Source organism: Cynocephalus volans, chromosome 4, assembly GCF_027409185.1.
Source record: "Cynocephalus volans isolate mCynVol1 chromosome 4, mCynVol1.pri, whole genome shotgun sequence".
In the NCBI taxonomy this organism is placed as follows: domain Eukaryota; kingdom Metazoa; phylum Chordata; class Mammalia; order Dermoptera; family Cynocephalidae; genus Cynocephalus; species Cynocephalus volans.
In genome coordinates, this window is record NC_084463.1 from 9,998,210 (window position 1) to 10,025,576 (window position 27,367).

The 27,367-nt window shown below is 41.6% G+C and overlaps 1 protein-coding gene across 1 annotated transcript in view; it reads left to right on the top strand.

The window, feature by feature from the left end:
* The first annotated feature begins 521 nt into the window (after positions 1–521).
* The window catches only part of TTC12 (tetratricopeptide repeat domain 12), a 45,206-nt gene continuing 18,360 nt past the window's right edge, over positions 522–27,367 (top strand). Inside the window, exons 1-11 of the mRNA XM_063094395.1 lie at positions 522–590; positions 1,837–1,909; positions 8,897–9,057; positions 9,673–9,694; positions 10,322–10,399; positions 11,201–11,322; positions 15,791–15,850; positions 21,216–21,287; positions 25,172–25,232; positions 25,659–25,847; positions 27,083–27,152. Coding sequence (XP_062950465.1) covers positions 1,852–1,909; positions 8,897–9,057; positions 9,673–9,694; positions 10,322–10,399; positions 11,201–11,322; positions 15,791–15,850; positions 21,216–21,287; positions 25,172–25,232; positions 25,659–25,847; positions 27,083–27,152 — 893 coding nt within the window. The 5' untranslated portion in view covers positions 522–590; positions 1,837–1,851. The remainder of the gene's footprint in view (positions 591–1,836; positions 1,910–8,896; positions 9,058–9,672; positions 9,695–10,321; positions 10,400–11,200; positions 11,323–15,790; positions 15,851–21,215; positions 21,288–25,171; positions 25,233–25,658; positions 25,848–27,082; positions 27,153–27,367) is intronic.

Genomic DNA, 27,367 nt, shown 5'->3' on the forward strand with positions numbered 1-27,367 from the left:
AGTTCACACCCAAGCCTGTCTCTCCCAGGTACACTGGAGACTTTGACCTTTTGGGCCAAGGATGTTAAACTAATAGGGGTGAGACTCCCCCACTGCCCTTAGGAGAAAAACAGGCGACAACCCAGGGCTGCTTTGGAGACCAGCGCTTTGCAGCTCCGGACTCAGTCCTGAGCTTGGAGCCAGCTCGAGAAGCTAGAGCGCGTCCCTGTGACCCGCCCCTGGCCACGCCCCCGGCCCTGGCCACGCCCTTGGTCCCACCCCTGAGTCGGTCACCGTCCGTACCGCCATTTCCTGTCCAACCCGTGGGCGCGTCAGGTCAGTGCAGCGGGGTGCCCCCGGGGTCTTCCCTGACACCTGGTCCTGGACTGGCCCTCAGAGCCGAGCAGAGGACGCTGGTTGGGGCCCCAGCGGATGGGACGGTATCGGCTGAGGGCTGGGACCTCCACTGGGGGCACAGGGGCCAGTGGACGCCGAGGAGCGGTTGCCGGGCAACGGTGCGGCGGCCCCGCCCCTCCGCGCCAGGCATCCGGGAGAGCGTGGCACGGGCTCGGCGCGCGTCCCCGCGGCCCCTCCTGAGAGGAACCCTGCAGGTGCGGTGCCACATAGCAGTCACCCTGCCCCAGCACGCTCATAGCCGTCGTGGGTAGCACGGGCCGGGCACGGTACGACCTTAGATCCATGCCCTACGACCAGAGGGGCTGGCCCCTGTCCATGGAAGTGCCCAGCCTACCTTCTGACCTTGGGCAGAACCCTTGGGCAGGTGAATTCCCTTCACCAGGCCTCTGTTTCGTGTTCCGTGGGAGTTTAACATGAGCTGGAAAGAACCCTGGAGATCATTCAGTTAAGCCACACCCCCCACCCCCGTTTATAGATAAGGGTGCCTCACACTTACAATCCATTGCTGCCTGGTGCTTTACATGAATTAATCCCCAGGATAATCCTCCGTTCCTGTTACCTAGTATGAGTGAGGACTCTGAGGCTCAGAGAGGTTGTGACTTTAGCTAAGGTCACACAGCCTGTAATTGGTGGACACAATGATACCGAGACTCAACTCAGTTAACTCACAGCTTGTTCGTGGCCGATTTCTAATTCCCAGCTGTAGGTATGGGAATTTACACTACTAAACCTAGCTGTGAATCAGAATCACCTAGAGATCATTTGAAAGTACATTCTTGGGCACTGTCCCAGGTTTACTGACTGAGAACCTTTGGGTACCACTGGGTACACCATGCCGCCTCCTCAGAAGCAACTGTGAAATAATTGTCTAAAGGACCTAGAGAGACAAGACACTGGTGCTCGGTGGTATCAAGTTCTAATTCCTTCAGCCAATTTGTAGCTCCTCTCCGCTCCTCAGAAACAAGCCAGAGGCTTATATTTTAAACAAGTACAGATATTTAGATGCAAATTGCCCCATCTCTGGTTATCTGTCACGCTGTCAGGTCCAAGCCTCTGACTAGAGTGGCCTCATGATTGAAGTCAGGTGTTAGTGTCTCTATCCCCAGCAATCTGTCAGCTGCTCTACCCCTGTCTCCTCTATGGCAGGTCCCTGAATCACAGTGGTTGATATTGGCTTTGGAAGAACTGTTTGCAGAGTGGTTTCCCCAGTGGAGGGAGGGCTGGCAGCTTTCCGGAAGTATCACAAGTAATGAGTGTCCCTTGGCCTTAAACAGCATTTGGAGTGAGATGGATCACCGTGTTGTTATTCACGACATTTATAAACACAAATTTGTCCTAAAAATAATCATTTGGCTCTAGGTTTTAAAACGCTAATGAGCCTTACAGTCCTGTTTAGTGTTTTATTATTATTAATTTCATCACTTATGCTGCTTCCCTCAGGGATTCTGATCTACAATGGCTGACGATCAGGAGAAAGACTTACAGAAATTTCTTAAAAATGTGGATGAAATCAGTAAGTACCAGTAGATCATAAGCAAATTAAATTCCGCTTTAGAAAGGTGGAGTGGCTAAAGAGAAATGATTACTCTTAAGTTAGTTCCTGGGTTGCCTGACAGGTTTATGACTTAAGAAAAAAATGTAATTGAAATTAAACAGAAAGGGTATTGAGAAGCAAGTTACATAATAGCCTTGGGGCAGTATTTTCTGGCTAATTGGTATCAGAGAAGCTGTTAGCATTCTAATTGGAATTCAGGCTGACAGCTCTCCTGTGGAAAGCTTTTGGGTCAAGAGCTGCTATTTCCCCATCACCAATGAGCCTAGTTGTTCCCTTTCAAGAGATCTTCCAGGAGCCCTGGTGATCAGTCTGGGATCCTTCCTGTTTTAGGATAGAGCTATTTCTGTTTTTGAGCTGTGGAGGCAAAACCAAATGGCTTTCCCTCAGAATCCATCCAATTACATGGATGGCTTATGATTGGCATCCCCTTCTCTTCCTTTAGGCAAGGAGACTCCTTCCCCAGCTCAGACAGGTGGGATCTCAGAGAACATACTCTGATCCCACAGATGACATTCAGGAAATTCCAAACCTGTCAGTCCCTGTTCAAACTTCAGGGAACTTGTCTGAGGATGGAAACCAACAAACCAACAAGCCCTACATAGTAAATATAAATATGTTGATATTGCTACTTCTAGCAGATTGTATGGGTCCAGAGAATAAAATGGTTTTAAAAATAGTTTGGGTAACTTCGTAAGTGATCCATCCATAATGTGTTCTTTGTGTTTCTCGTGGGCCTTTCCTTTGCTCATCCCTGAACTCTGTTTCTGGAGCTCTGGCCTTGACTCCCTGCTCACCTTTCTCTCCAGGTGATCTAGTCTAAGCATGCAGTTTTACCTACAACCTGTTAGCTCGTGACCGCCACATCTAAACTGCCACCAATTTCTTCTTTTCTGAGGCTCAGCCTCTATGGCCAACTGTCATATCCACTGTATCCCACAAATACCTCACACTTAATGTGGCCAAATTGAGTCTTCATCTCTTTCCCCCTCTGTCCTCCTCCTTCCAAATATAACCTGCATCTCCTACCTTCCCATTCATCCTGGTCTCAGTTGGTGGCACTGCTATCCAGAAATTTACAAGTCATATTGGACTCCTCCCATCTCTCAGCCCTTTATCAGCCATCAAGTTGGCTTCTTTTGCCAGTTTTATCTTCTCCAACCCTCCCTTTGTTCTGGTTCTTCTCACCCAGACTATTTCAACAACCCCCTAATTGTTTTTCCTGCCTCCAGGCTTATACTCCCCACAGAGTAATGTATCTAAAATGCAAATCTGACCCAGACACTTCTCTGCTTGGATTCTTTTTGCAGTCACAATAAACTCCAAGCTCTCATCAGGACTTAAAGTCCTCCCATGACCTTGTCCTTACCTCTCTCTCCTCTCCCTACCTCATACTTGAGCAGCAACAAAGTATTTGTAGTTTCCCACACATGCTCTGATGTTTTATACTTTGCACTGGTCTTTGTCATTCTCTCTGCCTCCCCATCTTTCTTTACCTGGCTAACTTTTATTCATACTCAAAGTTTATTCGGGTACCATTTACACCAGTGTTGTTCAATAGATCTTTCTGTGATGATGGAAGTATTCTATAAACTGTGCTGTCCACTGTGGTAACCACTAGCCACGTGTGGCTGTTGAGCATTGGAAATGGGCTTGCGTGTCTGAGGAACCGAATTTCTAATTTGATTTCATTTTAAATTAAATTTATATAGCTACATGTGTATAGATCCTATGCATTCATTTCTTGGACTTTTGCTATGTATTGAGTATTGCTAGGCACTGGAGAGTACAGCAAAAGGATTACCTTCCTTCAAAATATCTACAGTCCAGCGGGGAAAACAGATATTAAACAAGTAATTTCAAGTGTGATGTATGATACAAAGAGAAACTTGCAAAGTTCAGGAGAATCTAACCCAGCTTAGAGGGTTGTTTTAGTTTGCTGGGGCTACTGTAACAAAAAACCACAGACTGGGTGGCTTAAACAGCAGAAATGTATTTTCTCACAGTTCTGGAGTCTAGAAGTTCAAGATCAAGGTGTCAGCAGGTCTTGTTTCTTCTGAGGCCTCTCTCCTTGACTCGCTGATAGCTGCCTTTTTGCTGTGTGTCACATGGTCATCTCTCTGTGTATGCACGTGTGGTGTCTCTTTCTCTTCTTATAAGGATACCAGTCATATTGAATTAGGGCCCACCATTATGATTTCATTTAATTACTTCTTTAAAGGCCCTATCTCCAAATACAGTCACATTGGGTTTAGGGCTTCAACACCTGAATTTTGAGGTCAAATAAAGTTTTGCTGGAGAAGTGAAATTTTAAGCAAAACTATGAAGAGTGAGTAGGAATTGGCCATTAGGGAGAGGGCAAGGAAGTATTCTAAATGGGAAATAAGGAGATTGGAAAGCTGGGAATTTAGAGTGTGGTGCTTTTGAGAAACTGAAGGAATAAAAAACCCCGTGTCGCTGGAGAGAAGACATCAAGGAGAGAAGGTCCCTCCCATCTGAGTGTGGAGAAGCCAGATCAGGGAAGACCTTGGAAGCCACGGTAAAGAGTTCTTGTTTGTCCGGAGAACAGTGAATCCATTCCAAATAAGTTATGTAGATACTCCCCCCTTAAGCAGGTGAAGCATAACTCTCTACCCCTTAAATGTGAGATACATTTAGTGACTTGCTTCCAAAGAACACAATAAGGAAAGGGAGGGGACAAGTAACTTTACAGTGGAAAAAGCTGGCAATCTTAGATGATTAAGGTTAACATCATGATAAATTATGTTGATAGGACTGAGGCAGGATAGAGTAGGGACATACCCAGGGAGGCTGCTCATAAATATTCAGACTGGATCAGCCAGAGCCTGCACACTGGGCAGGCCAGGAGGGGCAGAGGTTGGCCACTGGGAGTTTCCATTTGGGACAGAGAGGAAGGAGAACGTTGGGGACGTGTGCGCCTGTCTGTGGAGGAGATGCCTGTGCACTTTGGTGCATACCTTCTCTTGGTAATAAAGCCCTATCATGTTCCATTTCTCTGTCTCTCTCTTCCTTTCCTTTTGCCAGTCCATGGAAGATTCTTCTTTCACGGATCAAGAACCTGGATATGCTGACTAGTAACAGGATATGCCTTTGGCATAATGTGTGGTGGTCTTCCTCTCAAAATCTCATAACCCCAGTCTAACCATGAGAAGAATATCAGATAAACTCAAATTGAAGGACATTCTACAAAATACCTGACCAATACTCCTCAAAACTGTCAAGGTCCTCAAAAACAAGGAAAGACTTGAGAAATTGTCACAGCCCAGAGAATCGTAAGGAGACATGACTAAACGTAATGTGGTATCCCTGATGAGATTTTGAAACAGAAAAAGGACATTAGGGAGACACCAGTGGGGTTAGAATAAAATATGGAGTTTAGCTAATAAAAAATTTATTTGAGACAAAAGAATATTTAAATAAGTGGAAACATATATTTTATCATGGATGGAAAGACTCATTTGGTAAGGATGTCAGTTCTCAAATTATTCTATACAGTCAATAAAATTTAGATCAAAATCCAGAAGTGACTTGCAGAAAAATTCAATGAGCTGATTCCAGAGTTCACATAGAAGAGCAAAGGACCAAGAATAACCAAGAAAATTGTGCAGGAAACAAAGAAGGTGGGACAACTGTCCTCAGCTGATATTCGAGATTTATTATAAAGCCATCATAATTAATGCATGGTGGTTTTGGTGCCGGGAAAGATGAGTAATCAGTGGAAAGGAATGAAGAGCCTTGAGCAGTTCACACATGTAACAGGGATGACAAGACGTGTTGGCGGGGAAGGCAGGGGCCCCTCCACAAATGGTGCTCCTGTCCTACAGAAAAATCAGCTCTAGGTGCATTAAATACCTTCACAAGTAAAACAAAACTTTAAAACTTGTAGAAGAGACTATATTTATAACATTAATGACACAAAAGGTATAGCACATAAAGGAAACATTTGGTATATTTAACATATTAAAATTAAAAAGAAAATCTCTTCAACAAAGGTTCCGTAGAAACAAGACAAACCATACCCAAGGAGAAGACATTTGCACATACATGCAACTAGTGCAGAGTGTATAAAGAAATCACATACAGTTGACTCTCGAACAATACAGATTTGAACTGCATGGGTCCACTTATATGTGGATTTTTTTTTCAATAAATGCATGTACAGTATTGTACAAGTATTGTCTCTTTCTTATGATTTCCTTAATAATATTTTTTTGTTCTAGCTTACTTTATTGTAAGAATACAGTATATGATACATATAACAAAATATGTGTTAAAATATGTGACCCCTCATATTACCAACTCAAAGAGTTGTGAGTAAGGCTTTCAGTCAACAGTAGGCTATTAGTAGTTAAATTTGTGGGGAATCAAAAGTTATATGCAGGTTTTTGACTGCATATGGCATCACCACCCCTAACCTGCACGTTGTTCAAAGGTCAACTGTAAATTAATATGAAAGAGATGAATGACCCAATAAAAAATTGGCCAAGGATAGGAACAGGCATTACACAGAAGAAGAAATCCTGAGGGCCCATAAACCAATAAGAAGATGTTCAATCCCGGTCATATTCAGTAAAATGGAAATTAAAACATTAATGAGAAACCATTCCCATCCATTATATTGACATCTTAAAGGTGTGACAATAACAAGTGTTGACAAGAATGTGGAGGAATGTACACTGTTTACTTCTTTTTTTTTTTTTTTTTGAGAATAGGCATAACAAATTTTATCACGGGAGAATCACAAGAGGGTAATTTCCCAATTTCTCAATGGAGTATAGATGTTTATAGGGAAAGGGGAGATAGGGATGATGTAGGAGTAAATGATTCTTAAGGAGAGTCTCAGTGGGTCTGAGAAACATATTATGCTGTTTATAGTAGTAAAAATTGGTATAGCCATATTCTGAAGAATATGTAACATGTATGCATAAGGAAATATGTACATACAGGTAGTCAATTCAGCATTTATTTACTGTCACAAAAAATAAAAAAAAATAACACCCGGCCATCCATCAATCAGAGAATGGATTAACTATGGTATGACAATGACTAAAATAAATCAACTAGAACTCTGTGTATCAAGAACACATCTCTAAAGCATAGTAAGAGAAAAAAGTAGGTTGCAAAAGAATGCACGTTTTATAAAACTATTTATTTAAAATGTTTGGATACACACATACACAGATTCTTCAGTAGATGGCAAAAATGGTCACAAGCTCCTTTCTTCCCATCAAGAATGGAGTCTGTTTCTCTACCCCTTGAATCTGGCTTGGCCATGTGACTTGCTTTGGCTGAAAAGATGTTGTAAACATGGCACAGGCAGAGGATTGAAAGGTGTGTGTGCATTGGGGCTCGCTCTCATGCCACTGTTGGGAACTCCTGCCAGAAGATGAGACACACTCCTCGTAGTTGCTCCCATTGCTCAAGCCCCAACTGCCAGCCAACTTTCCAAAGCAGAGCCACTTAGATGACTAACAGCTGACCACAGATAAATGTGTGGTCCTAGCTGAAACCGGAGGAATCGGCCAGCTAAGTCCAGCTCAGATTGCTGATGCAGAAAACTGTGAACTAAATAAAGCTAAATAAGTGGTGGTGGTTTTAAGCCACTAAGTTTTGGGGTGGCATGTTATGCAGCTAAATGATACAAATACTAAACATTAAAGCATGCTGGAGAAAGGATACATATTAACTTACATCTGGTATAGAAACAAAAATGTCTGTTATATTATTTTCTGTATGTTTGAAATATTTTACAACTAAAATTTTTTAAAACAAATATCCTTGAAGAGTCAGTGGTAAATCAAGAAATGGGAACAGTAAAATACCTGTAAGAAGTTTAGTTGTGAATGGAAGGAGACAGGGCATTGGAAGAGACTGAAAGTATATAAATACCTTTAGGAAGAAGCTGGTTGAATGGGAGAGGTTGAAAATATCGCTGAAATGGGATAATTAACTGGTGATGCAGGGTTCCTGATTATGCAAAACAGGACGGTGGGATGCTGATTACAGGACGAGGGATTAACCTCATACGGGAGGAGAGACACCTTTTCCTTGTGGTAGAAAGGAAGGATGGATATAGGTGTAGGTAGTTGTCAAGTTCTGATGGCAGGAAGTTGAAAGAATTCCTTCCTGATGGCATCTCTTTCAGGTCACCTGTTTAAAACAGTCATCTGTTTAGATTACAGAAAACTTTTGAAAGTCTTTGAGAAAATGATAGGATGACTTGCCTAAGGTAACATAGTAGGATTGCTGGGTGTCACTGAAGGTCCAGTTGAGTTGGAACCAGTTCCCCCAGGCATCAATATCAATCTGTCTTTCTCCCTCAGTACTCAGCATTCTTAATAAAGGCTGAGAGGGGTAGGAAGTTGAGAGTTGGGCTCATCTAGAGTTGGAGTTTTGTCTGTTAGGTGGTGTGGGAGAGCAAGGGAGTTGAGTATATGAGCTGGATGGCTGCCAAGTGATGGACCGTGGAATCTAAGCTGGCAGTAAAGTGGAGACAGTAGGGATAGGGTTAAGGGATACTGTTTTGAGATGTCAGAGCTGCCTGTACTTACATGTTTGTCTCCCACACAAGATTATAAGCTCTTAAAAAAGAATCTTTTTTATTCATCATTGTTATCTATAGAATTCAGCATAATGTTTAACTCATAATAAGCTCTCCATAAATTATTGTCGAATTAAATAATGGCTGAAAACTCTATTCCTCGAAGCCCACACTTAAATTCTCCTGCAGCTTTTTCTAGGCAAAACAAATCCTGTTCTTAATTTTTTTTTTGCATTGGTTCTAATTGCTCTGTTTTGATTTCTGTTGCTTGATCTTTCCTTCTTCAAGATCCTCTCCGCAAGTTTCCTGCACCATTCTTTCTAGTGAATGTTGTCTTTCCTTTTGAAGACCTTGTTTGAATGATTCACATCTGATTTCTCTTCTAGCCAATTTAATTCAGGAGATGAATTCTGATGACCCAGTTGTGCAACAGAAAGCTGTCCTCGAGACAGAAAAGAGACTGCTGCTCATGGAGGAAGATGAAGAGGAGGATGAATGTAGGACTACCTCGAACAAGACCATGATTAGTCCTCCACAAGCTCCTGAGGTTTCCTTTTCTATTATGGAGTTATATAAGTAGATATAGCAAGAAGATCTGCATTGAGGCAGTAGTTTAACCTCAAACTGTGTGGTGAAGCTGAAATAGTCTTTATTAGATCCACTAGATTTATTTTCCACAAGGAAGTATAAACTCTGATTTTTTTTCCTTGGTCTTTCTGGGTCATCTTTAAACAATGTTTTGTGTTTATTTCAATGAAAATTTGGCCTCTCCACCTGCTGAGCTTGTGTGTTATATTTAAGCTATACTGTTAAGGTAATATATTCTACTAACTCATATATGCAAAAACAGAATTAAATGACAATATGAATCCTTCCATGACCTTTTTGAAGATCCCTCATATTACCAACTCATTCAGTGGCAGGTGGGGTCCCTTGACCTGGGCAGCCTTTTTCTGCAGACTTAGCCACATAGCAATTGTGCCCATAATCACATCTGATTTAAAGCAAGCCCCCTGAATTTTGGGCTTCTCAGTATTAGTGGTTTAAGGAGATGACCTGACTCCTTTGTAATTGATTTGCTTTCTTGGTTCATGTATTTATAAATCGGAGAGTGGTTTTTGAAATTTATTTCTTTGTTTTTATGATAACCTGTGTCCTGCAGAATGCAGATGAAATGAACTCAGGTAAGGACAGCATTCTCTCTCTTCTCAATGTGTATTATTTATTTAGTATCAGTTTTTATTGATTGTAGCTTCCACATCCTTACATTATAGCCTCTGGGCTTACAATCAACCCATGAACAAAAATCTACTGATCACCCAATTCTGCTGCTACTGGTCAGAGGGGACATCACTCAGAGGTTTTTCTCAATTTTCTCCTGGCCAATTTTTTGTAAACTGAATTTAGTTATTCTGTATCATCCAATTTACTCTGAGCTGTTCAAAAGATCCAGATAGTTTCTCTGCTGCTGAGCTCAGAAGCTCATTATGCTAAATGGAACAAAAAAGTCTCTCTTCAAAGAAAAACTCTTTTAAAAGGCATAATTCAAATTTGAAGCACAGTCATAGCCATCATGTATAATAATACATTACACAGGTTACCATTTAATGTCAAATTAAGAAAATGTCATTTTAGTTGCCTCAGAATTGTGTGTGTGTGCGCGCATGCGTGTGTGTGCCTGTGCCTGTATTTGTATGCATAAGAAGTGTGGCTGTAAAGCTGTAAAGTAGCATCCTTCTGAATTTGAACTAAAGAACTGATTATAGTATTTGGATTTTTCTTTTTAATATCTTAAATTACTCTGCTGTCAGAGGCCTTCTTGGCATCTGTGGAGAAGGATGCAAAGGAACGAGCCAAGAGAAGAAGAGAAAACAAAGTTTTAGCAGATGGTAATAGTTGGTGCTTACTTTTCAATAGCTTGGTGGTTTTTGCTAGAAAGAGCACACAAGAGGGCCTGCGGCACTGGGACACAGCCAGGCAGAAGTCACTGGTGCTCTGTTCTCTGTTCCTGCTGCAACAAGAAGGAGTCGATCGTAGCCCCCAGTCAGCCTGCACAGTCAAACCTCTTTCTAAAGCATATGGAAGGACTTAGCAGATAAAATTGAACAGCTGCTAAACAGTGCGTGGAAAGTGGGGAGGGATGGGAGTGAGGTGCCTCTGCCGAGGCTTAGGCATGCATGAAGGAGCAAAAAAGAAAATGAAACAAAGATGTGAGAAAGGAGAGGGGACATAAAGGAAAACAAAGAAAGAGACAGGGTTGTGGGGCGGGGAGGGGGCAGATACCCATGACAGAAGAATGCTTTCAGCATTTATTTTATACCACCCAGTGGTATGTGTGCTGCAGATCTGGATGATTCCTTATTTGTCAGAAGATCAATTATTTGACTCTCTTTATGAGACATTGAACGTGTAGACTTGGTCTCTGTGGCTAACTTGGAGTAGTTCTGAGCCTTGATGCAGAAACATTTACTTTTCCTGAGAAGCTAGTTAGAGGACTTGGGGTAGATTTGGAGAAAAAATACTCAAAGAAGCTGGTCCTGAAATATCTGCAGAGAGAAACAAGTGACAAATCCCTTTTGGATCAATAGAAGCGAAGACCTTCAAAGTAGAATTGGAAAATCAGTGGAATAAAGTCTAAAAGAATTTTTCGATGTGTGGTGAGAGCTCACCTGTGTGACTTTTTCTCCTAGCCCTAAAAGAAAAAGGGAATGAAGCATTTTCTAAAGGCGATTATGAAACGGCCGTCCTGCACTACAGTGAGGGTTTGGAAAAGCTGAAGGACATGAAAGTGCTCTACACTAACCGAGCCCAGGTCAGTGAGCCACAGATGTGGCCGTGGGGTGTTCTCAGGGGACAGTTGCTACTTACACTTACTTGTGAAAGCAGACAAAGACGACTAGATAGTACCACCGGTGGGCTGGTAAATGTTTAACGACTGGCCCTTGTTTTGTGGGGGGCTGGGGGTACTGAACCAGTTTCCATGGTGTAAGTACTCTCACCATGATCTGATCTGAAACGACCAATTTGAAATCACTGAAGGAGGACTTGGGAAGAGCTTCACGTTATCAGCTCTCTCCATAGTGTAAGTTGGCTTCAGCACGTCACTGATGGTAACCAGGTGTGTCTCCATGTGCAGAAAGGAGAATACTAGAGGAATGACATGACCTGTGAGACTTGGAATTCTGGCACCACTGGATTTGCCCAGGCTTCTATTTTGGTGGTGGTGTAAACTCCTAGGGGTTACTTTCCTGATAATTTCTCACTCATTGTGTCAATCCCTCCTTAAGATTCAGATTCTGTGACCTGGGGTAAAGTAGATAGCTGATGGACTCAGAGCCAATTTCTCAGAAATTTGGAGTTTCTGAAAGCCCTTATACTTCAGTTTTCTGTAATAGCTGAGCTCAGTTTTCTGCAGTACCAGGTAAAAACCATCACCCAGGTGTTTATTATCTGCTGCTTATTGAAGGAACAGGCTGATAGTTCTCAGTTGAAACAAAAATGTCACCTGTGATCCTATCTTTGAGAAGTAGTTGAGCTTTTGTGTGGTAGAGTTCTCTGTTGCTCGGGCCTGGAAAGTTGGCAGAGTCATGGACGTGATTACCCTATGGTCAGGAGATGTCAGAACCTGTTGAGATGAACTTGACGACATGTCGTTGACAAGAGGGAGAGGCTGCTGCAGAGCTCTCACCAGCTCCAGTTTCTGTAGCTGCATCCAATTAAGAATGTTTGGCTGTGGTATGTGGAGGAAAAGTATTGAAAGCAAGAAGTAGGACATTAGGAGGCCAGAAAGTCTAAGTGACAGTGATTTAATGATAAATCCAAGCACAGTATAACCTCATTAGTTCAGCTGTTTGGATAAGTCAGACTAGAGTTGATGTGTCATTTATCTACCCCCATTGGTGGAGAAAACTTGTTCTAAGGATGCGAATTGGTAAATAAGATGGACAGAAGTTGATTTAGCAGTGTACATTTCATCACCTGAACAAGATTGCAAACTTTTTGAGGGCATATACTTTTTCCCCTAATACTTTATTTACAACAGATATTCAATACATCCTTGTTAAGTTACATAACATTGGAGGCACAACAAGTCCATTTAAGGGAACTAAGTTTCTGTTGACAATTCAGAAGAATCATTTAAAGGCAAGCAGTTAATACAATAATTATAGTTCCTTATTTATCACCAAATTTGGTCTCGAAAAACATCTACCTACTGACGCTTGTTTAGTCATGTTACTCTGAAGTTATTTAAAAGCAATAAAATTGAATTGCTTTAAAAATGTTATGTAATTCAGACTGCCTATACCCAGATTTATCTAAATTACATTTTTACAGTACTCAGTTTTAAGCAGCATTTTGATTAGTTCTGAAGAATCACATTAAGAATGAATGTGGATAAATATAAGTAAATGCAGTGAAAAGCTTTGGGGAGGCAATTTCCCCCAGCTTTTCCAAAGAGAAAGCTTATTCAGAGACAAATAAATGCAAAATGTGCTGCCTGGTGTTACCAATCATTTGAACCATTGACTGTTTTTAAAATGCCTCCCCTGTATGCCTGCAGTGTTAGAAAACACCTAATAAGGACTCTCTGAATTGAGTGTTGGTTGCTAGAGAGAAGTCCTACCCTTTCATTGCTTTCTTTTTCTCCTGGAGCTAATGTTATGATCAATAGATTGCTGGTAAAATTTAGATAAATCTGGAGTTGAACTGCCATTGGAAAAAGCAGTTCCTTTTAAAATGTGGAAAAGCAAACGAGAATGGAGAAGTTATAGGGTGTTGCATCCAAGCCTTAAAAAAAGGAAAAGACTAAGCGAAATGCTGTGTAGAGAAATTCTGGAAGTCGATACAGACTTTTTCAGAGTCTGTATGTATCCTGAATAACAATGATATGGAATCACGGCTGCGGTCGTCCAGAATGACGCCAGCTTCTTCCTCAGATCCTCTGACTTTCAAATGAAACCCAAGACCCTGGAGGAAAGGATGGTGTTTTGTAGAACAGACAGCTCAAAGAATTGTCTTCTTCAATCAGTACAGAACCCGAATTAATGAAAGCAGCTTCCTTTCTGTCGAAGCAAGGAGCTGCACTGCAGAAGTTCATCAGCTGGCTGTTGCCGCTCCCTGCTCGCTCTGGTTGAATGCTGAGATTCCCAGGAGCTCCAACACTGAGCCCACAATTGGCTTGTCCATGTAAATATCTCATCATGTTCATTGTTAAAAATGTCACAGTGCCTTGGTACAGTTTTGGTCATGGGCAAACCTACCTGTGCTATTGACTCTATTATTGGTGTCTGTTGGGACCTTGGGAAAGGCTTTATCCTCCTGGTGCTTGGTTTTCTTTCTTACAGCAGGATGATCATTGAAGCCTCTTAGGGAACTTTCCAGAAGAGTGCTTCAAATCTACTTAGTGTAACTTGATAAGAATTTATTGACCACTTATTGTATCCAGTAATTAATACAGAGGTTATAGTAGCCATTGTTGTTGTTTTTAAACAGTCTTCTGTTTGTTTATATGCCTCTTAGGAACGTTAAATGAACTAAATTGTCAAATCAGTTTAGTTTGAGTAGATCACAGAATTCTGAGTCAACTCTTGATTTTCAGGATTTTCCCCATTCTATGGGATTCCAAAAGAATGCCGCAGGCATTTGGCGTTAAGAGTTCATGGTGATGGTCTGATTCCTAAATGTCAGCCTATTTTCTCTATTTCTTCCTTCTGTGCACATGAGGACGGAAGCAGAACTTTTTCTGGATCATTTTTTGATAACAGCATTTTTGAGATATAATTCACATACTATGCAATTCACCCATTTAAAGTGTACATCACTATTTTAAATATAATCACAGAGTTATGAAACCATCACAATTAATTTTTGGACGTTTTGTCATCCCCAAAGAAACTCCATACTCTTTAGCTGTCACCCTTCAATCTTCCCATTCCCTTCCCTCTCCCCCAGCCTTAGGCAACCACTAATCTACTTTCTGTCGCTATGCATTTGCCTATTCTGGACATTTCATATAAAGAGAATCGTGTAGTGTTCGTCCTTTGTGACTGGCTTCTTTTATTAGATTAAGTTTTCAAGGTTCATCCATGTTGTCACATGTATCACTTCTTCATTCCTTTTTATTGCTAAATAATTTTCCATTTATGGATATACCACATCTTATTTATCCATTCATCAACTGATGGACATTTGGGTTGTTTTCACTTTCTGACTACTATGAATAATACTTCTGTGAACATTCTTGTGCAGGTTTTTGTATGGACATATGTTTATAATTTTCTTGGGTATATATCTAGGAGTGGAATTGCTGTGTCATATAGTAAGTAACTATGTGTTTAACCTTTTGAGGAACTGCCAGACTTCCAAAGTGGCTGTACCATTGTACATTCCTACCAGCAGCATATAGGGGTCTAATTTTCCACATCCTTTCTAATACTTGTTATCTGTCTTTTTGATTCCCTTTATCACTTGATGTCCTGGAACATTCACAGTAGTGTAGACTCAGAAGCTAGATCTTCCTTTGCAGATGCATTTAGTGTGCTGGGTACTTTCCTTTAGCCCCTTCAGATCTTCTGTGCCCCTCACGGTGCCCTGGGGACTGGCCTGTGTGGATCGGCTCTTTGGCTTCCAGCCCTCATTTTGGGTTCAGCCAATGAAATCAAAAGGAAGAGGGAAAAAAATAAAAATAAACTTTTATGGCCGGCCCCATGGCTCACTCAGGAGAGTGCAGCACTGGGACCGCTGAGGCTGTGGGTTCGGATCCTATATAGGGATGGCCGGTGCACTCACTGGCTGAGTGTGGTGCAGACGACACTGAGCCAAGGGTTACAATCCCCTTACTGGTCAAAAAAAAAAAGAGGAAGAAGGAAAGTGAGATTGGGGTAATTATTCTCTTGGCTTCCAGCTCTAGTAAAGGCCTCAGCTCGTGTCAGGCAGCTCTTTCTACATGCCTGTCCTCTCTTATTTTGTTCCTTGCTCCCTCCTCTGTCCCTTCAGTTCTAGCCGTGGTAATGGCTGTCCACTGGTGCTCGCTCTGGGATTCTGTAGCACCCCTTGTGGGTTTCCCTAAGCCCTGCCCTCACCCTGCAAGCAGTGCCTTTATTGAACTTTCCCTGCTGCCCCGTGTAGTGTGCCGTCTGTTTCCTGCCAAGACACTGGCTGATCCAGGTAGGGGTCAGGTACTCCTCATCACCGTTCTACTGTGCAGCTGTCCCTTCTGTGTTGACAAAGACTGCTCGAGGCAGAGCTGTGTATGATATCCACTGTTTATGTCCCGACAGGCTTATATAAAACTTGGGGACTACCAGAAGGCACTGGTGGATTGTGAATGGGCTCTCAAGGTAAGAGAATATTTCCTTTCCCACATGATGTTGTTGGGCTTGCTTAGGCCAGATGTCTTAGTCCTGAAGTGAATCCGAAAGAGCTGCCAGTACATCAAGGTAGGAAGGGGTGTAGGCTTGCCATCAGAGCCTCAGTGTCCTCATCTATAAAATGGGGTAGAATAAAATTGTTGGGAGGATCATGATAATGCACATAAAGTGCCCAGCTCATAGTGAGCTCTCCAGAGAAGCTGCTGTTATTGGTTCCTCAAGGTTTTATATTGCAACAGCACATTCCTTTTTTTTTACTTTAGCAGTTAAACCTTTTTTCCTTTTTTTAATTTATTTTTTCTTAATTGACCCATAATAATTGTATATATTTATGGAGTAAAATATGATATTTGGGTACATTTATACAGTGTGCAGTGATCTTATCAGGGTACTTTGCATATTCATCACCTCAAATATTTGTCACTTCTTTGTGTGGGGAACATTCGCCATCCTTGAGAATTTACCATTTACACAGGGGCCCTGCACCTCTCTGCCCCCAATTATTATAACTCCACAGGGAATGATTTGCCTAGAGACATAAACTAAAATGTAAAACATCCAGCTAATTAACATTGACTGAATTGTTCAGGATCCAGCTACTTGAAATTATACAGTACTTTATTGTTGAGTGTAGCCTCCCTATATTGCTGTGGAACACTAGATCTCATTCTTCCTCTTTCTCTACAGTTTTTGCAATAGCTCATTCTTTACTTTTGTGTTGTCAGATGCTTTGCTCCAGGCAATAGTGGAAATGCCTCCTTTTCTCTTCTGGAGCCAGCTCTGGGAGCTTGTTTCTGCAGAGTTGTAGCTCTTACTCATCGGTTTGTAGTTTTTCCCTCCAGCCCTAATAATTTGGAAATATATTATAACACCCTCTATTTGTAGAGGAATAATCAGAAGAAAGAATTTCTATTGTTCAACTTCAGTCAGGCCTCAGGCAGGTAGCTTAATATTGTGCATAGTATTTCCTCTGAAATCTGCCAAAATAGATAATCAAAAGTGCGTGGAAGGAAGGACTATTGGTGGAAATGTTTAGAGTTTTAAAAAGAGAAATGGCATGATCACTTCTTAGTGACGTTATTTGAAAGGACTAAATATTGAAATAACCCTTAATCCACATTCCTCTAAGTTACTCTGTCACAGGGGGCTTTCACTAAATAACCAAAACTAGTGCTTGTCAGACTTCTGCACCGAAGTGCTGCTCAGAGCAGAGGAGAAGGATCACGAGCTCCTCAAGGGTCTAGAAGCAGAAAGCATGAAATTCCTTTTAAGTTGTGTGTTTTATCTTAAAATCCTTGTGAGTTTTGTGCGGCATTTTCATGACATCTGTTTGGTTTAATATAACAATAGTATTTCAAATACAATCAAGAAAAATTGTGGTGTCAGGAGAATGTACCAAGTTTCTCCTGCGGCTTCAGTTCCCTGGTGCAGCACACCTATTCTAACCTAATGAGTGTGGCCCAAAACAAGAGCACACTTCACAACATACTGGCCACACTGACTTTCTTATTTTTTTTTATGAAAAGGTAAGCAAGGGAAACAGGGATGAATTTGAAAGTCATTTTTGCTTGTAATGGTTCATAAAACACGAGGGATCCTCCACAATGACATCTGGAATGTCTGATTACTTTGTCCTTTAGAAGATACAGTGTGTAGCAAATCTTGTCCCATTGCATTGTATGGACTTCGAGCTATGAGAGTTGCCCAAAGTTGACATCAAGCTCCTCACAGCTGCAGTATGGATCCACTAACCTGTTTTGTCACCTTGTTTGATCATGATTTTTTTCTACCATTATTCTGTAGGAGAAGAGAGTGGCAAGGATGTTTTCCTTGGTTGATCTAGCAATAACAGCAAAAACCACCACTTGCTGCACACTCACAACATTCTATTCTATTCTGTTCAAAGCCACTATTTTTCCTGTTTTTCTGGCAAGGAAACCAAGACTGAGAGATGAATTAAAGTAACTTGTGCAGGATCATGGAGCTAGTGTCGGTCTACCTGTATGTCTGGAGTCTTCACCATCTCCCATATACAGCATCTCCACTGACACCTTAAAACCCCATAATTCCTGGGTGTGGATCGCCTTCCCTTCTGTGGAAGAAACAAGGTCTCCTCTCAGGGCCTACAGCAGTATCTTTTCTGATCTGAAAAGGACCAAAGAGGTAGACACATCATCACGCTGATTCAGGACAACACGCTGGCCTGTTCCCAATTGTTAATTGAAGTACAATGTAATTAACAGTGAAACCAAGGCAAAGTGGGCCCAATGGAGCTGACATTAAAAACACTGACATTCAGCAGCCAATCTTGTTAAATACCCAGCGAGGCTCCCTGTTGAAGAGGTTTGGGTAAACACTTGGAAGGGTGGGAAAGAATGCACAGAGAGTTCTAAAAACTAATAATGGTTGGTTCTTTGAGAAAGCTGCAAATTAAAAGAGAAAAGCTTCACTCCTTTAGAAGTAATATAACAATAGCGAATGTCACCGGCACTCCATTATTAATAGTTTTCGTACTTTCATCCCAATTTAATATTTCTTGACACTTTTGAATTGGTAGAGACAAGCCTGTGTGATGATATTTCAAGACTGATGTTCCTTGTCAGGGAAGATAAGTAAGGCAGCAAAGCTGCTTTCAGTTAAGATCGGAATCAGTTCTTTCTTGGCCAAACACTTCCTGCACAATGAAATACATCTTCCTCTGCAGCCAGGATTCCTTTAAAGGGAACCTGAGGTTTTCCTGAGAAAATCCTAGTAAGGGCTGACCCTATTAGTGAGAAAACCCATTAGCGGCCCTTTGTGTCATTGTCTGAGGAAGTGAAGTCACAACTATACCCACTTGGTGATGACACGAAGGGCATGGACAAGGCTTTAATGCTTGGGGCTTGGATCCCCCCGCCCCTGTTAAAACCCTCGCACTCTGTCAGTATTTGGTTTTCATGAGCTGCAGTGCTGGAGTTTCCTCTCTTCCCTTTGACCATTCCTTCCTTGCTTCCTGAGTTTCACCCTTTGTGAACTCACCAGGGTTCGCTCTTCTGCTCCCTGCCGTTCTTCTCTCTCCAGTTGATCCCTCAAAGCTCTCGTCTCCTCTTATGGGTCCATCTCTCATCTCTGCACATGGCTCTCAGGCCTGCTTACCCAGTCTCCCTGCCCGTGGCTCCAGGCTGCATTTGAGCTGCCTCCTGCAGGTTCCTTTTGATTGTCCCGGCACCATCTGAAATTCAGTATGTCTAGAAGCCAGCTCTTCATCTTCCCGCTCGACTTCCCCGCCACCTGCCCTGGCTGACCTCTTCCTGTTAAGGCCACACGAGTCTTCCAGGCAGCTGGACCCCAAGCTTTGACTTCACCTTCTCCTTCACCCTGTCGTTACAGGTAGTCGCTGCTGGTCAGTTCTCTCTCTGACATAGCTCCCATGTTGTGTCTGCGTTTCTTTCACTCCCACTGTCGCCAGAACTTCAAACACGAGCCGTTGTTCTAAGCGATTGTTCTGGTCTCCTCTCGCATCTTCCTGCCTTTTCCTCCTCTGGACCCTTCTGCAGGCCGCCTCCAGACCAACTTGCCTCCACCCCACAATTGCTAACTCCTCTCCCCTAGCCTGGTGTTCAAGGCCTCCATGTGACATCACCGTGCAGCTCTCCCTTTCCAGCATGATCTGCCCTCTTCCAGCACCTGCCCCTCAATCCCACCTGGACTGTCCACAGAAGCCCCTGTACTCTGCCACCTCGGGAACTTGCGCAGTCCATTCCCCCCATCACCTCCCCTCACCTCTCCAAATCACTCAAGATCTGGCTCAAATCCCCCCTCCTTTACATACCCTTTTTTAGACTACATCTCTTCAGACCAGATTTCCTTCTACTGGCCTTTGTTTCTTGCATTTTATGTAGCATCTATATAGTTTTTCTACAGCACTTTCCTGAAGGAGATTTGGTGTAGTTTTTAAGCCCTTTAGCCCTGGGATTAAATGGCAGGATATCAAATTCCAGCTCTTCCGCTTACTGTCTGTATGAGCTGGAACCTCTCCACCCCCTAATTTCCTCATCCATAAAATGGGATAATAATTGTATCTGTTTCATAGAGTTGTTATAAGGCTTCTATAATATCATTCATATGAACCATCAAGCTCAACGCCTAGCACGTGGTAAGGACTGAACAATCGTGTGTTATTATTATTAATATTATTGCTGCCAGTCACTTAGCAGCGAATCAGGAAATTATATAGATGAAATGCATCTATAAAGGCCTCTCCAACGATTATTGTTCCCTCTTTTATTATTATTCAGCTTTTCTCTAAATTTTCTCTTTTGTTTTGAAATGGACTGCTGTTGTGATATCTGCAACAACAGCAGCTAATATTGCATTAACTGGCAATGCGCTAAGTGTTTTACATGATTTCCTCCTCACCACAATCCAAGAAAGAGATACTAACATTACCTTCACTTTCTAGATGAGGAAGATGAGTGTCAGAAAAGTTAGGTGGCCTGGCCATTGCCCTGCTTCTGGTGAGCGGCAGAATAAGGACTCATTCGGGATATTTTAGGCTCCTGAGCTTGAACTCTAAACATCTGGCACAGTAAATGTTAATTAACTGGATGTTTTAAATTTTAGTTTGTGTCTCCATGCAAATCATTCTCTGTGGAGTTTTAATAATCGGGGGTGGGGAGGTGCAGGGTCCCTATGTAAATAATCAATTCTCAGCCATAAGTTTCAATTCTGCATTTTGAAGGGAGCATCCCTCCTGGTCTTAAGCGATATGAATATAAGTTCTCAATATACATGCTGGGGTTTATTTGGGGGGAGGAACTTCCCAGGCCCACTAAGATATAATAGTAACCTCAGCTGTTTTCCTAGAGTGAATTCTCTCTTCTAATAAACCAGTGGTTCTCAAACTTGGCTGCACATTTACATAACCTGGAGAGCTTAAAAAATTACTGAATCCTGGGCCCTACCCCAGATCATAATTTAACTGGTGTGGGTTGCAGCCTGCCCATCAGGATTTCCAGAAGCATCCCAGTGATTCTAATGTTCAGCCAGTGTTAAGAGCTCTTCTACACTCAGAGTTTCTGCTTTACTTCCTGATTGAGTCTCATTAAGTGGAAATGAAAACTGGCAGGTATCATTAATTAATTTGATAGAAAGCTTACTTGTGCATCCAGTCTCCTTGCAGACATCAATTAGTTTGGTCACAGATGCACAGAAAAGTTCTAATTGTTAACTCTGATAGCTGTCCTGGGAACCAAAGCTCTGCTTTAACACTTTGAGTATTAGCTAGGCAGTTAGGGGAGTGGCTACTGAATTCAAATCTTCTGAAACATCTGATCAGTCATTCTCTTTTATGCAGTGTGATGAAAAATACACAAAAGCATACTTCCACATGGGAAAAGCTCACCTGGCCCTGAAGAACTACAGCAGGGTAAGTTCTTAGAGGAATGTTAATTGGCATCTCTGATCACAGAGCAATGCTTCAGATTGTCCCAAAAGAGAACAATGGTCCTCCAGTTTGATTAGATATTCTTCCACCCTTTAGAATTTTCCAAGGTAAATCTTAAGATCTTAGAGTTGGGAAGGATGTTTGGTGTCATCTGTGCAGCCCCACCAGCTGTAGGAATCTCTTTTGTAACATCCTTTACCAGTATTTGTTCAACCTCTGGAGGGAAAAGATATAAGCAAAAAGAGAAATCGAAATTCTGTTGTAATCCCATCACCAGAAAGTAACCATGCAGATATATGTATATATACACTAAGATAGCAGCTTTATTAAGATCTAATTCACATACCATACAGTTCACCTACAGAGAGTACAATTTCATGGTTTTTAGTGTACTCACAGACTTGGGTAACCATCACCACAATCAATGTTAGAAAATTTTCATAACCTCTTATAAAAAATGCTGTACCCATTAGCAGTCACTCCCCTTCCTCTCACCCACCTAACCTTAGGCAACTACTAATCTTTCTGTCTGTATACATTTTCCTATTCTGGATATTTCATATAAACGGAATCATACAATATGTGGTCTTTTGTGACCAATGTCTTTAACTTAGCATAATGTTTGCATGGTTCATCCATTTGGTAGTATATATTAGTATTTCATTCCTTTTTATTGCCAAATAATATTCCATTATATGAAGATACCACATTTTATTTATCCATTCATCCGTTGATGGACATGTGTGTTGTTTCTACTTTTTGACTGCTATGAATAATGCTGCTATGAACATTATTGTGCAGGTTTTTGTATGTTTACAATCCTCCTGTGTATATATATCTAGGAGTGGAATTGCTGGGTCATATGGTAACTCTCTCTTTAACCTTTTGAGAAACTGCCAAACTGTTTTCTAAAGTGGCTGCAACATTTTACATTCCTACAAGCAGTGTGTGAGGGTTTTAATTCCTCCATATCCTCTCTAATACTTGTTATTATCTGTCTTTTTGATTATAGCCATTCTAGTGGGTATGGAGTGATGTCTCATTGTGATTTTGATTTGCAATTTTTTAATGACTAATGATGTTGAGAATCTTTTCATATGCTAATTATCATTTGCATATGTTCTTTGGAAAAATGTTTTTTCAGATCCTTTGTCCATTTTTACATTAGATTATTTGTGTTTTGAGGTTTTTTAAGTAATGAGTTGTAAGACTTTTTATATCTTCTGGATACAATTTCTTATCAGATATATGATTTGCAAATATTTTCTTCCACTGTGTGTTGCCTTTTCATTTTCTTGATGGTGTCCTTTGTGGCACAAACATTTTTAATTTTGATGAAATCTCAATTACCTGCTTTTTCTTTGTTTGGGTGCTTGAGCTTTTGGTGTCATAACCAAGAAATGGTCACTTAATCCCAAGGTCATGAAGATTTACACCTATATTTTCATCTAAGTATTTTATGGCTTTAACTCTTACATTTAGGTCTCTGATCTACTAAAAAATTAAGTTTTTTAGATGAGATCGGGCATGTTTAGGGTGGTATGGCCATAGACAGCTTTTTTAAAAATTAACTTTTTAAGTTAATTTTTGTATATGGTGTGAGGTAGGGGTTCAACTTCATTCTTTTGCATGTGAGTATCCAGTTATCTCAGTACCATTTGTTGAAGAGACTACTCTTTCTCCCATTGAATGATTTTGGCACCCTTGTCAAACATGAAATGACCGTAAACATTGACTTTATTTCTGAACTTTCAGTTTTATTCCACTGATCTACATGTCTGTGCTTATGCCAGTATTATTCTGTCTTGATTTTTGTACCTCTGTAGTAAGTCTGAAATTGGGAAGTGTCAGTCCTTCAACTTTGCTCCTCTTCTTTTTCAAGACTGTTTTAGCTGTTCTAGTTCTCTTGAATTTCCTTACAAATTTCAGGACCACCTTGTCAATGATGACAAGAATTGCTGAGAAGAAGCCAGGTGGAATTTTGATGGGTAGTACATGAATTTGTAGAACAATTTGGGCAGCATTGCCATCTGAACAATATTATGTCTTGCCATCCATGTCCATGAATATGGGATGTCTTTCCATTTATAAGATATTATATTTTAAAAATAAATTGCCTCATATTGTACATTTTTTTAAAAAGTCCTTTTCTTTGGATTTTAATTATAACAGTAATATAGGCTTATCATAATAAGGCCAAATAAAAGAGATGTGAAACTATTAATCTTTTTATCTCCATCAAATTTTGTTCACTCATTCAATTAATTAATTCATGCAGCAAATATGAAGTATTGTGCACTTACTATGTGTCATGCCCCATCAATACAGGCTATAAGAATACAACAGTGAACAAGACAATGCCCTTGACTTCATGGAACTTGCATTCTTGGGGTAGAGGTAGCCAGGAGAAAAAAACCAAATAAATAAATGTGTAGTATGTTACGTGTAGGATGTTAATAGGTGGTGATAAATGTTATTGAGAAAAATCAGAAAGCAGTGAAGTTGAGGTTGGTTTTATATAAAGTGGTCAGGAAGACCTCTCTGAAGGAAGGGAGGGAGTGAAGTGAGCACGCCACGTGGATATATAAATAGAGAAGTGTTCTGGGTAGAGAGATAGCTAGAATGAAGCCAGCAGGGGAGAGTGATTGGAGATGACATTAGAGAGGTGATGGGGTCATGGTGGGGGGCTGATCCCATAGGGCCTTACTGGCTTTTCAGAGGACCTTGGCTTTACTCTGAAGGATCTGGGAAGCCATTGGAGAGTTTGGAGCAAAGGAATGACATGGTCTAATTTATATTGTGAAGGATTACTCTGACTGCTGTATTGAGAATAATATATTTTGTCATGGCAAGATAAGAACAGAGAACCAGTTAGAAGCTATTGCAATAAATTATTTAAGCAAGAGGAAACGATGTGTTGGACCAGGTTGGTGATGATACAGGTGGTAAGAAGTGATGGGATTCTGGCTGTATATTAACATCAAAGCCAACAGGAATTGCTGATAGATTAGATCTATGGTGGAAGAGAAGTTGGATATAGGGTCACTCTGTTTGATGTATGTACTTCTGTCCTCTGACTCTGTTCTCTGCTTTAACATACTGTTTGTTCGTCGGTTCATTTCTTAATCCTGGTCTTCTAGACGGGTGTTGAACCTTCACAATATCTCAGAACTGGTTTTTTTCCTGAGCTTTTTCTCTTGGTGACCTGTTGGATTATACTCTGGGCAGTTCTTACATCCCTGTGGGCAATACTTTTCTAAACCCAGAAATCCCCATGAAGTAGAATCTTTCTGTTTCCAGAAACTTTCTATCTACAATTCCTCAACAAGAGGTCCTTACTCTCAAGTTTTCTAGCTGACTCTTATGTGGCCAATGAATGGACCCCTTACTGGCCCTCTTTGCAACCTGTACGTTTAACTAGGCAGTTCTCTTTTCCTACTCCCCAGTCTCTGTCAACAGTCTCCAGCTTCATTTATTTCCTAATTCCCTATAGGCATATTCACAGGTAGCCTCCTGTTCTCACTTAGTGCAAATGTCATATCTAAATTTTGCATTTACCTTATGATCATACCTATCACAGACAGACATGATCCACAAGAATTTAGGGCTGGATGTTTTTCATCATGGGTTGTATCTGACAACACTTTTTAAAGCGAATTTTGAAATATTACCTGTTGCCGTGCAGAAATGGAGAAGCCTAAACAAAATGTCAATTGCCCACTGTGTTCCGTACATTGGTCTCCTGCACTGGCAGCAGGAAAGAGGGTGGGAGGAAACAATGAAGATGCCAAGCTCCATGATACCCACTGTCTTGTAATCACCTTTACCCCCTAACCACTCTTCAAGGTCTTGTTTCTTGTTTCCAGTCTAGAGAGTGTTATAAGAAGATCTTGGAAATAGACCCCAAGCTGCAGACCCAGGTGACAGGTGAGAATGTCCCTGCTGATGTCTTTCTTTGAAGTTCATTTCTTTTTGTGCTCCTCCTCTAGGGTGCCTTCCATACGTCTCTGCCTTTGGTCACAAGACAACCGCCCTGCCTTTCCTGCGCAACTCTGCCCTCTGTGTTAGCAGGCCTGCTTGCTCCTCTTTCCTCCCTTCTCCACTCTCATCTTTGCCGACCTCCTCTTCTCCACCATCTTCCCGTAGAGCCTCCTAGACTGCCTTGAATCCCCAAAATGGTTTAAGACTCTGGGTATAGACTTGATACTGTGCCTAAAATTTTCTTTGCTGAAGAAGAGTTTGAATTATTTTAATGCTTTAAGTAATCCTCAAAAGAAAGGGAACAAAAGGTTGCTTTTCGTGTGGTGCTGTCGATGGTTAAGGTTTTGTTTTGTTTCCTTCTTGTTTTGCTAGATTACCTGAATCAAGTAGATCTTCGGGAGAAAGCAGACCTTCAAGAGAAAGAAGCCCTTGAACTGCTGGATTCAGGAAGGAACACAGCCGTGACAACCAAGAATCTCCTGGAGACCCTTTCCAAGCCTGGCCAGATCCCTTCGTTCTATGCAGGGGGAATTGAGATCCTGACTGAAATGATGACGGATGGTAAGCAGAGATGTGTGTGATGTCATGAGTGTTGTCAGTGTGAAGGGACAGGGTTTAGAGGTCTGCCTTTATGAGGCAAAGAATCCCTCCCACCCTTCCACAGATGTTATTGAAGATCTGCTCTAATGTAGGTGCTAAAGGGGTACACAGGGCATACACCCCCACCCCTGCTCCAACCTCTCTTCAGAGATGCATGCTGTCAACATACGTGCAGTGAACACCACACGCACACATACACTCACATGCACACACACGGCACACACTTACTCCACATATACTTAGATTAGTATACCACACACATACACACACAGCACGCAGTTACCCCATATATACTTACATTGTGTACACCCCCCCCCACACACAGCATTCACTCACGTAATATATACTTATATTACACACACTCACCACATACCATACACACAGTACATGCTCACACTATAATTACTTATACCCTGCACACACTTGGCCCTCGCACTTGCTCCACACACCCCGGATGTATCCTGCACATACCCCACACATGCCCCACACCCACCCCAAACATCCCACACCACCCTGCACACCTCCCCCATCCACCATAGAGGAATGGAAGACAGAATTTTGTAGAATGAACTATGAGGTTCACCCCAGTTACACTTAATTACTGCTTAGGACGTGAAAATAATTTCAGAGCAAACATCAACTCTCCTTCTACTGATGAAAGCTACACTGTTGCCTTACCACTTCCTGTAAATATTGATACCGGGGCTGAAATAATGTTTGTTACTCAGTGACAGAATGCTGTTTGTACAAATAGATGGAATCTCTGACTCCCTTTAGTATACAACAGAGGGGGCTCAACTATCCCCTCCAATAGTTTATTGACAATTATGGGTTCCTTTCTAGAGCCTCAAAACAGCTTTGAAATAAATATTTAAGAACAGATGGATATGCTGGTTCTTCCTGGAGGTTAAGCACCTCCCAGAGGCTGTTCAAAGATTACAAAACGATGAGCTGTGCGGATCACCTGTGGGACCACCCCAGCTCTGCTGTCCTTTAAATAGCCCCTTGGACTTGGGCACTGAGTGGCTGATAGCAATTGCATTTTTCAGAATGTGAAGGTATTTGTTTCTGCCCAACTGTCAACTGGTGACTTTGACATTCTATATCAGGTTTCTCAATACGGCCAGCTATGTTGTAGCTAGACACCAGCCAGATGGTTCAGGAGTCTGACCTGGTTTTCTATGAATTTGTTTTAGGCACAGACCGAACTTTATTCAGAATACACAATGGCTTCAGTATCATCAGTGACAACGAGGTTATAAGAAGGTAGGGATGTTCGTAAAGATGCTCAGCATCAAAGCAAGGGAAAACCATCATTTCTTGTGAAATCAGACACTAATCACAGAGGCAGTGACATTACTGAGTGTCATTGCCCCTCAGGCAGTGGGGGGCCCTTCAGGAGCCCAAAGCCACTCCACCAGCACCCTTGAGCTTTGCAGCTCCAGTCCTGTGAGCTATGGTGCAGTTTACACTTGGAGAGG